The 17,315-nt window shown below is 35.9% G+C and overlaps 1 protein-coding gene across 1 annotated transcript in view; it reads right to left on the minus strand.

The window, feature by feature from the left end:
- Positions 1-5,934, minus strand: part of LOC101895720 (allatostatin-A receptor) — a 111,339-nt gene extending 105,405 nt beyond the window's left edge. Inside the window, exon 1 of the mRNA XM_005181087.4 lies at positions 5,102-5,934. Within this exon, the coding sequence (XP_005181144.3) occupies positions 5,102-5,453 (352 nt within the window). The 5' untranslated portion in view covers positions 5,454-5,934. The remainder of the gene's footprint in view (positions 1-5,101) is intronic.
- Between the last annotated feature and the right edge of the window lie 11,381 nt (positions 5,935-17,315).

A 17,315-nucleotide genomic window follows, 5' to 3' on the forward strand; every position in this document is an offset into this window, starting at 1 on the left:
TAACCAAAAAAAAGTAACAAAAACCAACATTTGTCGTAGCATTGATTTTTAATTTTCACAACTTTCACAATTTTCATTCTGAAATGAGGTGGCCATAATAGAAATGTATGCACTCACGCACACACACACACCCACCCACGCACTCAATGACCAACATGCTTGCATTGAAGGCCACAAACACGCGCCATAATCATACAAAACACCCTCTCCGCTGCTTTGCTCTTCATTGTAAGCAAGCAAAGATTTCATGCCATTCATGTCCTTGAAGTAATTCTGCTCTTGGTCTTCGTCTCTAGGTGTGTCGGTGTGCAAATACTCACACTCTGTCAGTCAGCCAGCCATTCACTGTAGCATTGCATTTAAGATCCTTGTAAAGTGTTCTTTTGTTGTCCTCCGCTCAAGTATTTGTTGCATTCATCCAGCCAGTTGAGAAGTAGTCACATCGTAGTCGTCTGACGGTCGGTAAGTCTCATTCTCATTTACCGTTACTTCTAACGTTTTGTGCAACTATGTCGTTTATAGTAATGTTCGTGTGTGTGTGCATGAGAGTTCCTGAGTATGCTTGGGTTTCTGGGGGCCGCATGAGTGACTGAATGTTTGCCGTTATGTCAAACGATGTTAGAGTACAACCTGAACAACATAGGGTCCAACACTAATGGCAAATAACCCCATTTTGTCGTAATAACCCAAAGCATTGCAAAAAAAGTGATTTCATTTTCATGCATTTTTTCTTCTTCTGTTGAAAAAGAATTCTTTAAAAGAAATGTCGTTCTTTAATGATGTTGAGGAATCATGTTGACAGATGTTAAAAGCGAGGGGTGATATTGTTTTCCTAGAAATTCTGGAATAATGATCTGCATATTAAATTGCAGGAATGTTAATAATTGCCATTTTATGATAGAGATATCTTCAGGTTTTTTATTTATTACTTTACCTTGGAATTTTTATACCCTCCACCATTGTATGGAGGGTATATTAAGTTTGTCATTTCGTTTGTAACACCTCGTAATATACATTTTAGATCCCATAAATTATATATATTCTTGATCAGCATAAAATTCTATGTCGATTTAGCGACGTCCGTCCGTCTGTGGAAATCACTCTAGCTTCCGAACGAATTGAAGTAGAGTGATAAAATTTTACTCAAACGTATATTATGTCTGCAGGACTTTTGACATTGAAAATGGGCCATGTAGGTCCACGTTTTCGTATAGCCCTCATATAACGGTAACTCCCGATATTCGGTATTTTAATGATTTTAGCGATATTATTCACCGAAATTGTTTCAAATTTGATACTTAAAGTTCGTAATGGATACTACAGCCTAAGACAGAAAATTGTCTGTACAGGTCCACGTCTTTGTATAGCCCCCATATAACGGTACTTCCTTTTAATCGGTATTTTCACGATTTTAGCGTCATTATTCACCGGAATTGTTTCAAATTACGTATTTAGAGTTCGTAATGGAAACTACAGTCTGTGACAGAAAATTGTCTATGCAGGTCCAGGTCTTCGTATAGGCCTCAAATATCAATACATCCCTATATTCGGTATTTTGACGATTTTAGGAACAATATTTGTCTTTGAAGTTCGTAATGGATGCTACAGCCTATGACAGAAAATTGTCTATGCTGGTCCAGGTCTTCGCACAGCTCCGATATAACGGTACCCCCTATCTACGATATTTTGATGACTTTAGCTACATTATTCACCATTTATTTCAAGTTTTGAATTTGAATTTGGTAATGACTTATCACAAACAATGCCTATGAAGGTCCACGTCGTATAAACGGTATTTTTAAAATTTTAACAGAATTTTTTAGGATTTTATTTCCAAATTCGTTCCAAATTGTGGAGGGTATTCAAAGTTCCGTCCGGCCGAACTTACTGCTTTTTTACTTGGTTTATTTATTACTTTACATTGGAATTTTTGATTTTTCGAAGTATGATTTGTTTGTGTCACTGGCTGCTTGAAAATTTCCATATTCTTAGTTCTTAGGAAATACAATAATACAGGGTGAGATAAAAAACTGCAACAAAATCAAACGCCATAATTCTAATATTGTTTTAAAATTTTATTGAACGAAAGCAAAAAATGTTGGAAATATCATCAAATTTTAGAATAAGTTTAGATTTGATCCAATAAAAACGTCACTGCCCGAATGTTGCTATGCGGTATTTTGGCCCATTTCCGGCGAAGCGCTTACTTGAGGTAATCGACACTTTGGTATTTTTTAGTGCCAACCTTGCTTTCCAAAATACTTCAGAAACAATAGTCCGATGTATTGGTATCCGGAGATTGGATTCTGGAGATTTTTTGTGGCCATTGTGCGCTGGAAATGAAGCGTGCTCAGTGCTGAGTCCTGTTGGAATGTCCAAGGTGTGCGGCCAAAATGTATGCTTGCCCAAGGCTTTAATACACCCTCCAGAATATTTTCACCATAATATTGTGCATTTATTCTGATGCTATGGTCCAATTATACGAGCGGAGAGCGACCATCGACAATGGCGGTTATGGAGGCCCACACCATCAAAATGGCTGGCGCTTGAGTTCTGGTGGCCAACCGAAGGTGCACATTTTCAGCTGACCTCTTTGGCAAGTAAACACGATCATTTTGTTTGTTTACAAACTGCAGGACAACGAATGTTTTCTCATCGGAGACGGAGAAAACCAAATTTGGCAGTTCACCACTTGCCAAGCGAAGCAACTGCTTAGCTAAGCTTAGCTAAGTAAGTTCTTGCACTTTTTGGAATTTCAATGGCTTTACCCCGACCTCATATTTAAATATTTGCCGAATGGAATATTGCGATATGTTCAGCTCATGAACCATTTTTCGTCCACTGCAACGCGGGTTTCGATCAAGTCGCTTCTTTATTTTCGAACCATTTCTGCTGATGTTGCTATTTTCTTCCATCCACTTCCTTGACGTCAGGCTACGCTCGAAGTCCATCACGAATAACATTTTTTCTGGAAAAATTCTCACCAAAATGCTTTTGTATGCTTGTAAACAATTAGCAGAAGAAATAGTCCGATCTCTACCACCCTTAAACAGATCATGTGTTGATTGAGATGTACCAAGATCAAATATTGAGATGTACCAAGTCTGAATGAAATCGGATGTTAATTTCGTGTTTTATGAGTTTCATGGATATTCAGAATTTTCACCCTTTGTGGGTGAGGTACCACAAGGAGTGGATAAATATATCCCAACTTTACAGAAGATCTTTTGTTAGTAGAAATGATGGAATGTATGAAATATGAGGAGAACCTCATGCATATTTCGAATTTTATAATCCGTTTGGTTATTCAAAATGTTTACCCCTTGTGGGGGAGGTACCAGAAGAAATGTTCAGATCTCGGCCATTTTTATAACAGATCTTGTGATGGAACTATTGAGATGTACAACGTCTGAATGGAATTGGATGTTAATTTCGCATTTTATGAGCTTCATGGAAATTCAAAATTTTGACTCTTTGTGGGGGAGTTACCATAGGGAGTGGACCGATATGTTCCATCTTCTTACCAGTCTTAATAAATGTATTTTGATGTGCGTGTTTGATGCAGAACGACTTTTGCATCACATTTTATAAGAGTTATAACTATTCAAAATTTGTTACCCTTTGTGGGGGGGAGGTACTTGATGGAGTTGACCGATATTATCCATTTTCGCACTTGATATAACACTGGCTCAAATATTAGGATTTGCAAAGTTGGAGGAAAATCGAATTTTCATTTCTTTTTATATGCAGAAAATAGTTTTTTTTTTTTTTAAATTTCGACCTTTTGTGAGGGAGGTACCAGAAAAAGTGGACCGATATATTTCATATTAACGCCAGACCTTGGGTTACTAAAAATATTGAAATGTATGAAATTTGAAGACAGTTAGACATCACATTTTATAAGAGTTACAATTATTCAAAATATTGATCCTTTGTGGGGGAGGTACCAGAAGGAGTGGACCGATATTGTCCATTTTTGCACCTAACCTAGCACTGAGGAAATATTAGGATTTGCAAAGTTGGAGTAAAATTGGATTATGGCATCTCTTTCTGTGCAGAAAATTTATTTTTTGAAATTTTCGGAATTTGGGGCGGGGGGGTTCTGAAGGAGTGGACCGAGTGTACCAAGTTTGGACCAAATCGGATACTCCCTTCGAGACAGACGGATGGACATCGCTATATCGACACCAAATGTCCTGAAACGGATATTGTCCAAAGAGACATAGGGTCTAAGACCGTTATTTGGACTAGCCACGTTTTGACCGTATCAAATGATATATACCCTCTCTAGCCATATGCCTAAGGGTATAAAAATATGGCGCTTTTCTTTGTTGCAGTTTTTTTTTATCTCACGCTGTATTTGTTTCCTCTAGCCGCTATATACAGTTAACTACCGATTTCGTTATTTCAATGGTTTATGCAACCAAATTATCTGACATTTGTCATTTCGGGTCAGAATTAGGAATATATGGCAGAACTCCTATAAAAAAAAGCATCTCCTGATTTGGATTAAATCTAAGGCATCTACCTAAATTTCCAACTGAATCAGATGTAATTTGATTTTTCAAGAATCTATATTATTCCATATTATGACAATGTTTCTAATAGTGGAGGATATAACAAATTTGACAGGTATAAATTTGCAGTTCCCTATAACACTTCATTAGCCAAATCGACTTTATTTTTTAGTATAAAATTTGGAAGCTTTTTCAGCTTATGTCTATACCTCAACGATTCCTCGATTTTTTCTTAATAGACGTCCAAACTGATTATTTCAAGCTATTTACGCCCTACTTCCAATAATGTAACAGATACCATTTGTTGAAGTAATGTGTGGAAGGTAGGCTTTCTCTAAAAGGCACCTGTTAATTGATCAATTTGTAATACAAACAACAGCATGCAGATCTGAATATGACTGCTAAGCCACCTTTCATCCACTTTTTTTCGCCATCCATCCACCTACCCTAACCATCCAATGTGTTAACAACATTTTGTTTGTCAAATTCCGCATCATATCTCTTCCAAATGAACACTTTTTCAACGACGGCAGTGAATGAATCACACCGTGCGATGGCAGTGGATGTTCGTTGCTTGCACTTACCTAAAATGACCAAAGCATTTCCCAGCAGACCGGCAAATCCAATAATTCCAAAGAAGACAGGCACAATCATGGAAACAACTCGTTCTAGAGGCCAATCGGCCTCTAGGTCCATTTCAACGAGATTATCAGGAGGCGGGGTGGTGTTCAGGCCATCCGCAGCCAGGTTGGCTGCGACTCCTCGGCTTTTGCCAATGGCAAATGTGATGTTGCTACATTCGGTGGCATTCAGCCATTCGGCACAGGCGATGGCCAGCGATGAGGATAATGTTTGTGCCTGTGGAGGTAATGTCTGGTGCTGCTGCTGCTGTTGTAGGGGTTCACGCAGCTGGAGGTTGCTGTGATTGTGGTCCATGGTTGTTGTGCGAGCAAGTTTTCTAGCCTCGGGGTTTTAAGGTTGGTTGGTTGCGATATTTGTGCGTGGTTTATGGCAATTTTCTGGAAATAAAAGCGTTGTTCTTTCTGCCGTTTGTCTGGTTGTAGACATTCAATGTCTGCCTGTTTCTTTGAGAGCTGTGAATGGACAGCGTTAACTTGGTTATAATGTTGTTGTTTGGTTGTTGTTTTTTTTTTTTTTTTTCATCAGCAGCTATGGCAGCCACAAAGCCAGCTGTTTTTATGGACCATGCTTTTAGCAAATGTAATAACTGTTCTCTTCTCCTGGATATTGTTATGCCTCATTTTCAAAGCAATGCTCATTTTCCTTTAGCTTTAGGTTCTGCCACTGATTCTTATGATTATTATTGTCATTTGCTGTTGCAAATTTATGAGCAACTTCCAGCTTCAAATGGAAATGTTTGAAATTAAAGACATCATCAGCATGCCGAAGGCGACTTTCCAAGAAGCTGCAAATAAAAGAGAGAGAAATTCTTGAATTAGTAACGTCTTCCAGTTAAGAAAATGAGAAAAAAAGTTATTTTTCAAAGAAATTTTCTTGTGCTAAGTTAAAGGCGGAGAAGAAAATTTGAAGTTAAGACACAAGAATTTTTATTTTAAGCTTTCAACATGTTTGGGCACTTTCACAACTCTTTCAACAATTTGCTAATCAGAAAAAAAGCAGATGCAAAAAAAAGTTTATTTTAAAAATGTTTTGCCTTTTTGTGGAAAGTTACTGGCAATTACTTAGATCGAGTTCTAAGCTATTTATAATGGAAAACTAAACTATTTTTTACGGAATTTCCATTGGCACTTTAAAAACTTTTACCTATTGAAATTCAAAAATGTTTTCAGATGCTGATGAGTGACATTGAAGAGATATTTTTATGTCCAGCTCTTTGTATGTTTAGTTCAATGTTCTACTTAGTTTACCTTCTCCGAATTCGTTGTTCAAAGAAGAGCCGTACTTGGTATCCACTCAGACTTGTTGGTGTTGTGTTTTAAAAATATATTTTTCTTTGTGTGTTAGCATGTTGGCATTTTTCCATTTAGAAAACGTTGGAGGTTCGTAAATGAATATACAATGGATTTTCGGAACTAAACAAATATAATGTTCTTAGAATTTTGAAATTTAGAATGTTAGTAGCATTTGGTGCATGGGGGTTTACGTGTGGTTGGATTTCGAAATACTGAACAACATGGAGTACTAACCAATAAAAAAGAGGTCAAAAGTCGGTCGCGTCGACTTTATGAAAACCTATGCCAACTTAGAAGAGCTACCCAAATTGAATCGATTTCCACTATATATGACGGAGGCATTTGTTCATTTCGACTTCGAGATGGATTATATTAAAAACATATACAGGCTGAGATGAAAAAAAAAAAATGCAACCAACTTCAGACTGCTGTCATTTCTAAGCCACTCGCCCGACAGCTGCTAAAATTATTCCAGTGACAGCTCCTTATATTGCTTACAAGCGTACAAAAGCGTTTTGATGAGAATTTTCCAGAAAAAAAGTTATTAGTGATGGAATTCAAGCGCGATAGTGTGATTTCTTTATATTTGGCTGGAAAACCACAAGGAACTATCCGTAGAGACCTCCAGCATTTAAATGTGAATTAATCTTTTGTGTCTCGTACCATTGCTAGTCACCGTGATACTGGTAGCGTAGCCCGACGTCAAGGAAGTGAACGGAAGAAAACAACAACGTCAGCAGAAATGGATCGAAAAGTAAAGAATCGACTTGATCGAAACCCGCATCACAGTGACCGAAAAATGGCTCGTGAACGCTGAACATATCGCAATATTCCATTCGGGGTAAAGCCATTGAAATTCAAAAAAGTGCAAGAACTTACATCGCAACAGAAAGAAAGTTGACTCGAAAGAGCTAAAGAGTTGATTCGCTTGGCCGAAAGTGGTGAACTGCCGAATTTTGTTTTCTTCGATGAGAAAACAAACAAAACTATCATGTTTACTTTCCAAAGATGTCAGGTGAATCTGCATCTTCGATTGGCCACCAGAACTCAAGCGCTGGCCATGGTGATGGTGTGGGCCGCCATAACAGCCTATTAATCGACCGTGGCATCAGAATAAATGCCGACTATTATCGCGAAAATATTCTAGAGGATGTATTATAGCCTTGGGCATGCAAACATTTTGGCCACAGATCTTGGACATTCCAACAGGACCCAGCACCATCGCACTCAGGTTTCTCGCTTCATTTTCCGCGCACGATAGTCACCAAAATCTCTGGATACCAATCCGTTGGTATTGTGTCTGGAATAGTTTTGAAAGCAAGGTAGAGATACCAAAGTGTCGATCACCTCAAGCAAGCGCTTCGCCGGGAAAGGGTTAAAATACCACCGAGCAATATTCGGGCAACGTTTGACGGTTTCATTGGCCGTTTGAAGGCTATAATTCGTGTCAAAGGTGAATAATTCGAACAAATCTAAATTTATTCTAAAATTTGATTTGATTTATTGCTTTCAATCAAAAAAAAAAAAAAAAAAAAAAAAAAAAAAAAAAAAAAAATAATGGCGTTTGTCTTTGTTGCAGTTTTTTATCTTACCCTGTATTTCTGCAAAATGTTGACCCTTTATGGAGGTGATACAGAAGGAGTGTACCAATACTATCCACTTCATGTCTGACATAAATTTTACAACGTGGCCAATTTGCACCATAATGACTGCTTCCTTCACTTTGTTTACGATATGTGATAATTTTTCCGAAATGTTGACATATGCGTAAGGTATCGGATATCATGGACCGAAGTGTTCCACTTCACCTTTTAAGTGAATAAAATTTAAACAAAAATTTTACCATTATTCACATCAGCCCTTTGGTTGAGAAAAATATTTAGATATGCCAAGTGTCCCTTTATGGGGGGAAGTACCAGAAGGGGTAGGCCGATATCTATCATCTTAACGCCAGATCTTGTATTTTAATAAATTATACAACATTTTTTCCCGTTATGGAGGAGGTACAAAATGCATTTCGCATTTAATGAGAGATAAAAGTATTCAAAGCTTTGACCGTTTGTGTGGGAAGTACCAGAAGGAGTGGTCTAACATATTCCATCTTCACGCCTGATCTTATGTTGATTGAGAAATATTGGGATGTGCAAAAATTGAAAATAATCGTATGTTCATTTCGCGTTTTACGAGTTTCATGGTTGTTCCAAATTTAGACCCGGAGGTGTTGGCCGATATATACCTTATTTACACCAGATTTTCTGTTAGTGAATATATTGCAATAAGCGAATTTTGAGAAGAATCGAATGTTTATTTCACATTTTATAAGAGTTATAATTATTCAAAACTTTGACCCTTCGTGGGGGAGGTACATGATGGAGTGGACCGATATTGCTAATTTTCGCACCTGACATAGCACTCATACTAAAATTGGGATTTGTAGAATAATAAATGAATAATCTAATTCTGACAATTATATCACGATTTACCAAGTTTGGTTCAAATCGGATACTCCCTTCCAGATGAACCGACGGACATCGCTAGATCGACTCCAAATGTCCTGAAATGGATTTGGTCCAAAGACTCAAGGGTCCTAAACTGTTATTTCTATGAAGCACGTTTTGACCGTAACAAATGTTATATACCTTCTGTCGCCATACGGCTGAGGGTTTAAAAAGAAATTATTTCTGGGCCAAAATGTTTTGGAAATGGCAAAATCTAGAAATCTGAATTTTCAATAGTGGTTCAACGTGCACTCATTATAATCTTGTACAGAAACATAACAACGGTATGGTAAAACCTGAAAAAGTGCTCGGCAAAGATAAAATCTGCCCGAATTTAAACGAGTTTTGTTTTCAATCAAAACGTGGAAAATATGCTCACTTATATTCCAGCGACATCGACAAATTGAGTTTGCTCGACTTTATTGCTTTCAGGAGCACATTCGCTCGGTTTCGAGTGAGTTTTACTCTTTGTATGAATTCGATCAAATTCGTTGGTCGCGTTGCTGACAATTCAGCTTTTGACATTATGCTCAGTCACTTGGTAATATACTCAGTCACTTGGTAATACAGGATATATATGGGTTCTGTTTTAGTTACGATGACAAGGGGGCATGTCAATATGTACTTAGCAACAGAATCGTTAACTGGGAATACTTTTTAAACTGGCTCTCTTTAAGTTGCGTGACCGGTAATTCATTTCAACAGGAGCTTCGGCTCATTTGTTTACAGCAGTCGTTCAACAAAAGCTTCGACTCATTGTTCAAAAGAATCTTCAGCTCGTGATTCCAGAGGAGCTTCAGCTCATTTTTCCGCAGGAGTTTTTGTCTCGATGTCCCAAAAAACATTGGTACTTAATCATATGTAGCCAGTGCTACCTAGAATAGTCTCCCAGCTATTGTAGACGATTCAAACAGCTAGACCCAAACTCGAACGAGTTCAAATCAATCATGCTTAGACATTGGCTGCCGAACAGTGAGCTGTCGAATACGAACGAGCCTCGATCCATCATATCTCCCGAGTATCACTCGCCAGCGCGATGACCATCGATTGAAGTTCCCGATATTGTATTTTCTTATATCCCACATCAATCAAAATCTGGCGACCTTCAAATCGTCAGTGATTAGTTTGCTCTTTCGGAAGGAACAGAAATTTGACAATCAATTTTTTTTCCATCCTCATTTAAAATTTTATTTTCATTTCATTCTGGAAACAATATCACATATTCCTGCAAATCTTCGTAGTATTTGCACTACACTTACGCCCTCTGTTGTGTTAATGGTTATTTCCTATATATTCGATATCTGGCTATATTCGTCAATGTAATAATTTGGGTATTTTTTCACTCACAATTGTGGTCCATTTCACCAGCTAAATAATATCTGATGAACATTCAAAATGCTAGACTAAAGCGTTGTCCTAAACTGAATCTTGGAAAAAATTCTCTGTCTATTAATCCTTAATTGAAAACTGTAGGGTAACTGCAAAATCTAGAACATTTTTGGTGTTTCTGTCCATTTCCAAACCCTAAAAATCCGGCGATAGTTGCAATCTGAATTTTTATATGCAGAATTTACAGTTCAATATTGTAAGTTAAATTGAACAAATCTTTTGGAAAGGAAATATGAAAAAAAAAATATCACAAAATATTACAAAAACTAATTCCAAATTTTATTAGCATCTTTTTATAGCGATTTTTTTAGATTTTATTCATTTCTGGCAAAATTTCATTCTGAATTGGCGAGAATAATCAAAATTCGTCCAGCCGTTCTTGATTTATGAGCGGTCTAACTATCATCCTCTTTTTTAAGCTATCTTGGATATCATCATTAATGCAACGGACAGAAGAAACCTTTTGGCGGTTTCGTGGAAATGTTCGTGTTTTTTACATAAAATATTATTGGATGACCTTGATGGTCATCGGTCTGGTCTGTTTTGGTCCATTTCAATCCCTAAATATTTTGAGATCATCTTCCCCAACAATTGGCAGGATATTCCGACTTTAACCCCATCTCGGGCCATAAAAGCAACATGTAGCGTGATTTAACATGGACAGAGGGACGGGCACACATACTAGGATTGACCCAGCTCGGCGAGATGGGAAGATCCATATGTCTTGGACCAATATTTCGAGATGTTACATACTTTGTGCCCCAATCACAAAGCGTTGTAGGGTATAAATACAACTTTTTACTTTGGCTTCAAACTCTGCAATTTTTGCTTTACGAAGGACCCAATTTAAAATCTAATTTGTAGCAAATATCTGACAATATCGGGTCCTTTTTCATTTGTTATGCCAGATTTCTTAAGAAAATAATATTACATAAATGTTGCACAATATGTTTCCAGGTTGTTTGTTTGTTAGCTTTTCTGTCAATAGCAATTTACCTTGGTAACCGCAAAACAAAGCGGAAACATTTTACCATTTGTTTGCGGAAAATTTATATTAACTTTGTTTCTACAGACGCACATAGAGCCAGAATCCTTACAACCAGAAGCAAGTAAATTGACTGGTTATTGAAAAAAAAAAAAAAAAAAACAAACCGTTAACAAAGAACAGCTGGAGACCAATTGTGCATTGCAACAATTGAGGTGAAATTGATTTTCCTGTTCTTGATGGCGTGTACAGATGAATATATGTTGGAACATATTTGGGTGGTATAAAGGAAAGGAGGCGTGTAGGTGTAATATGATTTTCCACTAAAAAAGGCTTTTATAAAAAAAATCTTATTTTAAGGATTAATTCGTTAATGTACCTAGATTTATCTATCGAATTGTGATTCAATAGTGAATTAAACCTGAGAAATACCTTAGATACAGTTCGATTGGAAAAATTTAAGAGTGAGCTTATCTCAAAACTATCTATGATTTCCAATCTTTTTTTTTCAATAAAAGCCTTGGGTAACTTGAGTTTCCTTTAAAATGCATAAATATTACAATATTCAACAAAAGTAAATAAATAATATATTTACTTGTTTTTAAACTACTTAGAACATCCTTCAATGCCTTTAAATTTAACTAATTAAAACATATTTCCAATTCCACTTGAATACATTTGATTTGTGTAATTTTTCAATAAATTATTAGACAATCCACAAAAACCACAAAATATTCTCCTTCTTCGAACTATTTGAAATGAGAAATATAAGAAGAAGAACGGCAAGCCTCACACCCACGTACACATCTGTAAAAATTATGAAGATGAAGAAGAAGCTGAGTACCTTACCACAACAATATCCGTTACTGTGAACCACAATGCCTAACCATTTCCAGTAATATGAAGACTTTTTGGTTTACCACCCACACACACACATTACCACTATTGACACAACCACAATAGTAAACCAAAAATGGGAGTGTGTATGTGTGGGTTTGACGATAACATTTCGTTTCGCATGGAACAGCCATTTGTATGCAATGTTTGTGGTTAATTCTGTGGCACTGGCGGAACACTAGACATTTGTAGCTCTTCGCCATAAAATATTGTATTCAGTAGATAGTCATTTTGAGGCATTTTAATGAAATGATGAATGGAAATGAATTAAATCTTAAATAAATGTGTTTGGGGCGTATGAGTGTTGTCCATCAAATATTGCATTACTCATACGCAACCTATACTACTTTTCCCATATTCAAGTGTTAAATTGTATGAAAAACATAGTAGATTTTGAAAGTAGAACTTAAAATATGAGAAAGAAACCATAGGGAGGAAACATAAATAGGGAGGGACAGTTCCGCCCTACTTTACATTTTTGAAAACATTTAAGTTAAGATTCCTTGAAATTCATGCATTTTAGGTACAAAGTATCTTCGGCAATATTACAGGTCAAAATCGGGGAAATATTTTGTAAAACACATTAACTCTCAGGGGAGTCATTAAAGGGGTTTTCTTAGAAACAGAAATCGGTAAAAATGAAAAAAAAAACTATTTAAGGTTACTTCATGATAAAACAAATCGTATAAATGCTATGATACCTGAAGATCTTGTTAATAAATTATGATTTTTTAACAACAAGCAATGCGTCCAGATGAAGTTACAGTTTGGTACGGTTGATGGGCTGGTGGCATCATTGTACCGTACATCTTTAATGATGCGGTGAATTTTGAGCACTACCGTGAGATGATATCCCACTTTTTATACCCTCAGTGATATGGCTACAGAGGGTATATATCATATGACATAACTTAAACGAGCCTCACCGAAATAACGGTTTAACACCCTAGTTTTCTTTGACCAAATCCGTTTCAGGGCATTTGCAGTCGACTTACGAGGTCCGTCCGTCTGTCTGTTTGGCTGGTGCACACGATATCTCTCGAAGGGAGTTTCCGATTTGTTTCAAACTTGGTGCATTGTAATATTATTATCAAATTTAGATCGAGTTCGGAGAGTCGAGAATCGGTCCACTCCTTCTGGTACCTACGCCACAAAAGATCAAAATTTTCAAAGAAAATAATTTACCTCATAGAAAGCGAAAGGATCACTTGATTTTGTGCAAACTTTCCAAATTCTAATATTTTTGACAGTACTAGGTCATATGCGAAAACGGATAATATTGGCCAACTGCATCAAGTACCTTCCCCACAAAGGGTGGAATTTATAATATGTGAAATAAAAGTCCGATTTTCTAATTTCACACATACTTATATTTTTATTCATGCAAGATCTGCTGTAAAGATGGTATATATATATCCACTCTTTCTTGTACCTCCACCATTAAGCTCGTAAAATGCCAGGAAAGTGTACAATGCCTTTCAAACTCGGTACATCTTAATATTTTTAGGAACGAAAGATCTGATGGATGGTAGATATCGATGGTAGTGCTCCCTCGTAAAGGGACGAAATTTTGAGCAACTAAAACTCTAATGAAATGTGAAATAAGCATCCGTTTCTCTTCAATTTTCACCCATCCCAATATTTCTTCTACCACAAAAATCGGATATATTGGTCAACGCCTTATGGTACCTCAGCCAAAATGGATCAAAATTTCGAATAACCATGAAGTTCATAAAACGAGAAATGGGCATCCGATAGCTTTGAAACCAAGCACATCTTAATACTTCTCTCAGCACAAGATCTGATATGAAGATGGGATATATCAGATCTCTCCTTCCCATAAATGGGTTAATAAACCCAAAACCCTCATAAACTGTGAAATATTCATCCGATTCTCTTTAAATTTCACACATCGCAATATTTTTACTAACTTATTCCTTCTGGTCTAAATGTTTTACTCCTTCTTGAACCTCCCCCCACAACCGGGTTAGAATTTGGAATTACAAATCGCTTATAAAGCGACATAAGCAACATATTCTCTTTAAAATTCACGCATTCCAATACTTCTAATTACAAACAATCTGGTATGTAGATGGATGTATCTGTCTGCTATCTTCTCCTGCTCCCTCCCCCACAAGGATATTAACATTTTTAGTAATTATATGAATCAAAAAAAGGAATAAAATCTAATTCTTTCTAAACTTCGCATGTTTCAAGATTAATACTTATAAAAGACGTTGTTCAAAATAACAGATATCAGCCCACGCCTTCTGCTACCAGCCCGCAAAATCCTTATGGCGACTCCCGCACAAAATTTCAACAATTTAACTATTCGCATAAAATTGGATATAAATGTCGATTTTCTTTAAGTTTTGGACATCCCAATATTTTACACCTTAATCCACAAGGATATACAATTATCTTAGGACACAAAATTAACCAATGCTCTTGAAATTCCAAAAATTGGGCTAAACACTTATAATAATATAAACCGATTTCGATTTCAATTGGAGACCCAAATATCAAACCTCAAATGGGGTCAAAACCTTCAGAAGACCTAAATCTGGGTGATCTCTTATATGGTGATCTACCACCACATAGACCGATGTTGTTTGTATGTGGAGTTGACGTACTCAATGGATAATTTCGTTTGAATATGTGATCAAAAACTTTGAAATGTCTCAGATCAGGATGGTGACTATACCGAATCCCACCCCTAATAGCAAATTTAAGCTAATTCATTTGAAAAATTAGCGCGAAATATGTAGCGTTTTATTTTTTAACCCATTTTCTCTCCCATTATATGGTAGAGATTATAATAAATCATCAAAAAGCAATAGACTCTGAGTATCTTTAAAATATTGCATATTTTAGTTTCAGGGTGTTTTATATAGTACAAAAGCTATGTTATATTACGACCACGTATACAATAAATCTCTTTGTTTATTTTCTAACTTAACAAAATTATACATTTTCTTTGATGTTTTGTATTTTTTATAAAAATTAATTAACATTGAGTTATCAAGTGTTTTTGGTACTTAAGTTTTATATATATATATTTTTTTGAATTGCCTAAACATCAATTTTTTGCATTCCTGTAATTCTTGAAGCTATTTGCTGTTACATGAAATGCGATACATGTTTATATGACATTTAATAGTATTCGTTTCAAACAGCATTGAAATTACCAAATTGCACCTATGACACATAAAGTGCTAGTTAAGACGTACTAATTGAAGTACATCAATTTTAATATTTAATTGGTTTTAATTTGGGCAATTTAAAATAAAAGCCACAACAATTATTATCGGTATTACAATTTCAAAATTCTTTGAAATGTCGTCTGTCTGTCCGAGGACATACACTGACAAACACAAATACACTAACTTTATATAAGTTACTTAAGAAATTGTATATATGTTGGTTTCTTTTAACCGCAGTAAAACCTGTATGAGGCTGGTTGGTGGTTAGGTAGTTTGGTAGCTTCTTGAGGCGTACATTTGCTGTCTTTTCTACAATACCTTCTTCATGCCAAAAATGTAATGGGGGTTCGTTATTGAAATTCTTATAGTAAAATGGATGTCAATGTATAGAAACACGTAACTAATTTAAAAGAGATTAATGTATGTATATTTCACCAAAGGTCAGCTCTTCGACTTTATGCCAAGTTTGTTGAAAATTGTATTGGTAAGAAATAACCGCCTTGCGTTAAATTGATCGTAACTTCAATTAACCCACAAAATTATCAAATAATTAAATCAAATATCAATAAACAATTTATTACTGTGGTGTTCATCAAAAATGTTCTCCTGTCTGAACGTGTAATTTTTTATGGTTTTCATTTTTTTCGGTTGAAGTCTATAAGGGTTATTTTAGTTCCCTCTATAAGTAGATACTATGGCGAGTACTTTTTCAATGCTGACTTCATAGTTATTCCGGGCGTATGAAATTTAATTTTACTCTCTCATCAATTATACGCAGTCATGGCCAGCTGAGAATTTAGTTTGACTTTTTCTGATAATTATTCTATCTACGAAATAAATTTAGATAGTGTGCTGATTAGAGTTGCATCAATCTAGTTCATAGTTCCGTTCACCGTATGAGTAATATCATAAGTTTCATATTACTCATACGCAGAGTTTTCCTACAAACGATGGAGTTACCGGAAATATTTAATAAAGTAGTTCGTTAGATCGAAGTAGATTGGAACAACTCTGGAAAAACGTTTTCGTAAAATTAGGAGCAGTACTTTTTGCTATTCGGTAACATTTTTCAACAGAATTGTTTGAAATTTGGTATTTGGAGTTCGTATATATTTTCGTATCATGACTCTCCGATTTTTTGTCCTTTTGTTGATTTTAGTTTAAGAAAAAAGTATGTCGTTAGGGATATCATCCCTTGTTGTAGTAACCACATTGTCGATATTCGGTACGTTAACTCCCGATATAGGTATTTTTTATTATTAATTTCACATTTTTCAACGGAATTGTTTCAAATTAGACAATCCCAAAAAATTGTCTTCATAAGGTGGCAAGTTCGTATGATTAGCTCATATTCGGCATTTTAATGAATTCAGCCATATTTTAGAAAGTTATAATTTCCAAATACGGACCTTCATGCTGGGAGATTTAAACAACAATAAATAGACGTCAAGGCTTTCAGGCTCTTATGATGAATCACGAATGATTCCTCCAGCAGAGGCTGACAGGTCGAACTGAAATACTTAACAGAATTTGGGGAGTATCATTGCGGTTAAAAATTCTGAAACAGCCCCATAACTTATTTTGATTGATCTGAAAATTTTGATGGAAGATTGTTGTGTCAGCGGTGGTTATTTTATTTCATAGACCATTCTGATGGTTTCGGCAATTTCCATATCGCGGGAAACCCCTCCCCCCCTACAAAGGATCACAATTTTGAATATTCATGAAGCTCACAAAACACGAAAATAACACCCGAATCCATTCCAGATTTGGTACATCTCAATACTTCCATCAGCATACGATCTGATATAAAAATGATAGAAATCGGGTCATTTCTTCTGGCACCTTCCACACAAAAGGGTCAAAGTTATGAATAACCAAAACGACTATAA

This window comes from Musca domestica, unplaced genomic scaffold, assembly GCF_030504385.1.
Source record: "Musca domestica strain aabys unplaced genomic scaffold, Musca_domestica.polishedcontigs.V.1.1 2, whole genome shotgun sequence".
Lineage (NCBI taxonomy): Eukaryota > Metazoa > Arthropoda > Insecta > Diptera > Muscidae > Musca > Musca domestica.